The 6,232-nt window shown below is 43.6% G+C and overlaps 1 protein-coding gene across 6 annotated transcripts in view; it reads left to right on the top strand.

Moving 5' to 3' along the window:
• Positions 1–735: 735 nt before the first annotated feature.
• SFI1 (SFI1 centrin binding protein) overlaps positions 736–6,232 on the top strand; it is a 30,451-nt gene continuing 24,954 nt past the window's right edge. For 5 of the 6 annotated variants that reach the window (XR_012663194.1, XM_075110096.1, XM_075110094.1 and 2 more), the window contains exons 1-3: positions 739–877; positions 1,517–1,600; positions 3,930–4,001. Coding sequence is in view for 5 of the 6 variants with exons in the window: in XM_075110096.1 (XP_074966197.1) it covers positions 1,581–1,600; positions 3,930–4,001 (92 nt within the window). In the remaining variant the exon portion in view is untranslated. Of the gene's footprint in view, positions 878–1,516; positions 1,601–3,929; positions 4,002–6,232 lie in introns of all 6 variants that reach the window. The other variant, XM_075110093.1, reaches the window with a different exon arrangement.

Raw genomic sequence — 6,232 nt, 5'->3', positions numbered from 1 at the left:
CCGGTGGGCCTCACGCCCCTCGCCCAGGGACTGTCACGATGCGGCAGCTTTGAGAGGGCCTGAACTGCCTTGTGCCTCGCTGTAGCTTTCGCACACATCGCTGTTGCGAGCTGAAATACTACTGTAGTTCCTGAAGGCACGTCTTCTGTAAGGCGCTGGCTACGCGCAGCAGCAAAGCCCAATGGTGCAGAAATGGCAAAATACTTGTTCTTCTGCAGTCGCGGTGCGGCGCGAGCAGCGGTTCGGTGCCGTGGCACGCTCGGCCCCTTTCCCGCTGCTCGGGACTGCGGTTTAAGCCAAAAACCCCACCACAACGGGGACAAACACTGTGTCCCGCCGCTGTCGCGCCCCGCGGGTCAGCCCGAGGGCTCGGCCCGGGCCCCGGCCCTCCCCGCCGCCAGGGGGCGCTGCAGTGGCGGCGCCGAGGGGGCGGGCGGCGCTCCGGCCTCTCTCCGTGGTGGGTGGCGGGCGGGGCTTAGCCGCCTCCTGCCGTGAGGGTGAGGGCCCCACCGGCAGCGCGCGGACCCGGGCTGAGGCGCGGCAGCCTCTGGCTCCGCCCGTCCCGGTGCCGCCGCCGCCGCCGCCGCCGCCGCCCACCCACCCACCCCGGAGCGCGGCCTGTGGGGGCGGCCGGGGCCGTGCGGACCTCTGCCAGGGCAGAGGCGGCTGGGACGTGGTGGGCACAGCCCCCGGCTCCGCTGCTGCCCTCCGGGTTCTGTGCGGGGCCGCCCCGGCGGGGCCGCGGGGCCCAGCGGGGCGGCGGCGGGATCCGTTGGCGGGGAGCGGGCGGACGCGCGCAGTGGTTGTCCATAAGCACAAAACGCGCTCGGGTGACACCTCCTCTACCAAAAGGAGTTTCGTGCAGGCAAGCTCTGCAGTAAGTTTTGGGTATTTTTCAGTCTGCCACGCCTTAAACCTTGCTTACAGACGCGTCCGTTTCGGACCTCGCGCCTACAAGCACGTTGCTGGCCATAAGGGCAGGTGTTGCACAGAGCCTTACCCTCCCCGGGACCTTTGGCAGGTGGAAGGCTCTGCGCACACAGGAGCTCTTGGTGGAGCTGGGTGGAATTCAAGCACACACCTCTGTGTGCTTGCGAAGGGTGAGAAGCTTAGTGAAAGGTATCAGGTTGATTGGGTACTGATTTTGTCACCCTTGATTACTAATTTCTTTCTAAATAGGGGACCATAATTTGGGGTCATCTCCTTTGTATACCATTTCTTGCGCACAGCTTTGGGTAGCCCTCATAAGCCAGCCACGCTTACTGTCTTAGGATTCAAACCGTTACGAGACTATTACCAATAAATTGTGCCAGCACAGTATCGTCCAGGTCAGTAGGGCTGTGAGTGTGCGGAGATATGCTTTTCATGTTAAACATCCAGAATTGCATTGTGCTATTTGTACACGGGTTGAGCGAATGGAATTCCTGTCACTGTTAAGATCCAGACTGCATTTAGTATAGATCCATTTGATGGATTCGTCACAAATAACAGGAACTGATTTATGCTTTGTCCAAAGCTAATATACGGCATTCCAGCCCGGACAGTGCATTTGTTTATTGCAGGCTTGGAACTGTATCAAAATGGAGAAATCCAGGAGCAGGTAAGCAATAATAAGATACTACCTCGTTAATCACCTCATCTGTAACATTTTTAAAAATTTTGATATCTTATGCATTGGACAGAAGAAAGTTGGGTTATTCTCATATGAGAGCTTATTGGTCTCTATGAAACATTATTAATCAGAAAGTGTTCCTCTTAAAGCCACAAACACGCGTACCCTGAACCCATCATGAAACACTGCTTTATGTGGGGTTATGTTATCATAATATTCAAATATAAAAATGATGTTCTTGAGCTTGAGGTATTAGACTGGAACACAAGACATTTGGATATAGTTGTTGGCCCATCCACAGATTTATTCTGTGGTGTTAGTCAGTTCTCTTCCCATGCTTTTATTTTCTAACTTTATATCCTTCATCAACTCTTATTTTTTGTGGTTATTTGACATATTCTCATGGGCATTGGCTGTTATCACTACGTATGTGTAGCACATAGTTTTTCAAATTTAGCAATAATCTGTTAAAAATTGCATATGTTGGGAAATGTTTAAGTGTTCCCGTGCCTACAAAACTTATGTGTTCTACCCAAGCTTGATTTTTTTTGTCTAATTTGTGTTACATTGTCATTGCATGTGGTCTGACCGGGTTTACCTTGGGAACAGATTAGATGGTTTTAAAGGGAATTGGGCCTAACAGGCGTGCACAAGAGCTCGTGCTGAAAGCTGTTCGGTGTAAATATAAAAGTGCCTGAAACTGTTTTCTTCGAAAATGCATACGGTTTCCTTAACTGCGCATCTTGACATGAACAGAATTCTTTTGTCTGCTGGATGGGGCCCACCTCTTTCAGAAAACATTCAAATAATATTTTATAGGAGAACAAGGATTTATCTTTCTCACACAAAATATAGGTCTTGTTTTCTTTCATTAGCGGTGTTTTAGCTCCTTGCAGCTTGCTGGAACAAGCAAAAAATACTGCATTTCCTCCTATGGGGGGGTGGGTGTTGGGTTTTGGTTTTGTTTTGGGGTTTTTTCCCCTCAACGATTTGTTGCTAATAGTGTGAGCGGTTAGTTATTCAGCTGAACTCCAGAAACCTACTAGTATGGACTGTTCCAATAACTTTGGGGAACCAACATTTTTCTTCTGGCTGCAGCCATGTTTTTCCTAGCTTAGTTCAGGTGATTATTAGGGTGAGACTTCAGACTATCCTTTTCTGTTGCCTGTTAGGGAGTTCAAGAATGTGTTTGTGGTTCTAATGTGCAAATTATCAGGGTGGTGGCAGCATTTGTTTTGGGAAAGAAGCTTCTATACAACTGGTTCAGCAAGTTTTATCTGGTTAGATTTTTTTTTTTTTTGTCATTGTTGTCAGAAAATGACTGAGACAAAATACTTACAGTTCATAAAAAGGTACTTGTTGTTTTTCAGATTAGGACTACAAGTGAAAGTAAACTGTGTGATGGAAAATATGCCTGATTTTTCTTTTTAATGATGAAGATATAAAAAAGAGGAAGGGATTTTTAGGGTGGTTTCTAAAGCAGCAGCACATTTAATTCAAATATGAGCAAAACTAGGAAAGAGTTAATTATAAAAGAACTGTATATATAAGTGCATTTCATGTTAAAATGGAAAAGTCTCACTTCAGTTCCCTAGTCCTGAAAAGAGTTTGTTCAGCGATAGACAGAATACCTTGATAGGTTCGAGAATAAAGGGCAGAAAAACACATTCAAATCTTTCCTGGAAGGGCAGGCTGTGTGTGCACGCGTGGGAGGGGGATTACCTTGCCATGACTTGGGTGCTTATTGGGGCCTTCTGTGAGTCAGTTAACTCTTAAATCCGTTTGAAAACAAAGGAGGGAAAGGGTGATAGTATTACAGTCACAGATTAGTTGAACTGGTACTAGCAGAAGCTCGCTGAGGAGGGGAACTGCTGTGGGGACATAAGAAGAAGGAAGATCTGCTGGTTTCAGGCAGGGGTAAACATTAGATTGGCTCAAGTGTTCTGGAAGCAACTCTGACTCAGCCTGCTGACTTCAGGGAAACAGTCACGGTACTGCTTCTAAATCACAAAAAGGCTCCCCAGTTAATTGGCAGCCTGCTCATCAGTGTCACTGGGTCTAAGTGGGCGCTGAGGTTTCATAGAGAAGTACGTCCCAGATCAAGTCTTGCAATGATGCTTCGGCCTCTGTTTATGCTTGGTGAATAGTCCTATTAAAGGTACTCATTTTAGGGTGTAAGGATTTCATATACGTGTTGGTCTCTGGAAACCAGACCCTTAATTTTATTACTGAAACTAGCATAAAAGCAGTCTTTACTGCTGTCTGGGAGTTAACAGAGGAAGAGTACAGAAGCAACTAACCTTTCTTTATATTCTAGATATCTAGCAAGGAAATTCTTCTGTCTGTGGGCAAAAAAGACATTTGGACAAGCTCTCCCTTCCAAAGCCAGGTAGATAAAAGTACAGATTTTTTTTTTTTTAATGGTTTAGTGCTGTACCATTGGGCTAAGAAAGTACTGGCTGCCAAGAAAATATTTGGATGTCTTTTCAGATCACTTAAAGGTTTCCTTTGAATATTCTTCTTCCTCCTGCTTTTTGCTGGTTTTTAATAATCATGGTTAATCTTTACTAACTAAATTCGTAGGAATTGCGGTTGTCTTGATGAAACTGAACTGTACGTAACTGAATGTAAATGATGGGGTATGATTGTGATGCCTGCTAACGATTTTTCAACATTATAACTAGAGATGGATCTTGAAATTCAGTTCAGTTTACTGTTTGCACTGTTGTTCTTAATGCGTATCTATATATGCTTTGTATCTGTCTGACACTGAAATATGTGTGGCAGATGATTCGTTTCTGTTGTTAGTGTTCTGGCAGCTACTGAAAACCAACACTTTGATTCTCTTTTCTTGTTTTGCTTTCATTTTCATGTTCATTCTTGTTTGGCCACACACTTGGGAACTGAAGCAGTTCCCAGTGGAGAGACCTGCATTTGTTACAGTCTGAATAACATTAAGCCCTTAGTTATCCAATTTCCTTATGCTGTATCAAGTATATTCTGACTATGTCTGCCTTAGTTGGTAAACAGGAGCTGTCCTGTGAACCTTACCATTCTTGTTATCCCGTATACTGAATTTGCACTGCTTTGACTGTGTGTATATTCAGAACAATGATGATTATATATATATATATATTTTTTTTAGGAGGATGAGTGGAAATACCTTTCATAAAGTTCAGCGAGGAACATAAGCAATAATTAATTGCCTTTTTAGATTTAAGAGTCCCTGAGGCTCCATAGCTTTTATTTGCAATGTTCTGTAAATGCACCAAGTCAAAAAAAAAAAAAAGTATAGCTCATTTCTTTTTTCTTTTTCCTTTTTCTTTTGTTTTCTTTTCTGCATGAGTGCTTGGAATGATGTAGCAACTTGGCTTGGGGTAGGTAGCTATGAACTGCAACTTGTGAGAAGATTCACATGGGTTTCACTGAAGGACCTCTAGGTATCCTGGGCCTAATCCTGTAGTTATTACAGACATGACCGATTTCGTTCAGCTAGTGGGATAGTTGTGATCGAAGGTTGCGAGTCCGGGCTTGTGTGCTTTCTGTTTGTTAGCTTGTATGTTTTCATGGGTCCTTCTGTTTTCCTTTTCTCCCTCGCAAATACAAAGAGATTGAGAAATCTGTTGGAAGTATGCATATTCCAGCTGATGAGACTTTGTGGTTCTTAGGCTGCTGCCCAGGTCATCTTGACCACGTGGAAGAATGCTTGAGAGAATATTTTAAAATAAAAAAAAAATAATTAATTGCTTGAAATAGTAGATTATGGCCAGTATTTTTAATTAGTTGATCAAAATCCTAATTCCCTCGTGCAGACCCTCTTATATTTGAATGTTTAGTTGTTTACAATTCAGTTGAAACGTAGCATCACTTCTTACCTGGTCAGGTACGTGTTAATTAAATCTGGGAATAAAAGCCAAGACTGTTCTACTGCAGTTAAAGAATTTGAAGGTCATATGTGACTTGTGAATCCATTTTGTGTGTGACTTAGCATCCATCGGAAGGATGAAGAAGGTACACGAGCAGATGAACAGCTTTGTTTTTAGCATAGATGGAGATGATGTGCAACTAGCTGAAGGAGTTCTTAAGCCTATTTAAGTGTTCTTTGGGAAGATTTTGAATTTGGCATGACTTAAGATCAGCATGCTGTTTCTAGGAAGACAATGGAAATATCAAGGCGTTATAAAATATGAAGTAGCTTTGGTATTTGTACATAAAAATATTTTGTGCTAAAATAACAAAGAACACAATTAGGAAGGAAAATACATGTATCATTATTTATCAACTGTGCTGGTTGTTTGAGTGAAACACAGAACTGAGGATAAAAGATGCAAGCTGTTCGTAGGTCTAAGGTCAGCTGGCACTCTGATACTTGGCAAGTCACTTAACAACATCTGGTTTTCCTTCTTTGACTTTTTGTGAAGTATTTACAGTCAGTAAGCTGATTGCTTCTTGTCATGCTTTACAAGAGTCTTGGAATAAAGTGTCACAGTAGGGTAGTGCTTTTAAAATGCAATTAGATGCTGTTAGGCTAATCAGACAAGGCTGGAAAAGATGTAGCATAATCTTCATTAAAACTGGTTTGTGGTCAACCTGGAAACCTGTATGAAGTTTCCCATGTCC

Source organism: Phalacrocorax aristotelis, chromosome 15, assembly GCF_949628215.1.
Source record: "Phalacrocorax aristotelis chromosome 15, bGulAri2.1, whole genome shotgun sequence".
In the NCBI taxonomy this organism is placed as follows: Eukaryota; Metazoa; Chordata; class Aves; order Suliformes; family Phalacrocoracidae; genus Phalacrocorax; species Phalacrocorax aristotelis.
The sequence above is the reverse complement of the archived record's forward strand: the minus strand, read 5'-3'. Positions and strand labels throughout refer to the sequence as shown.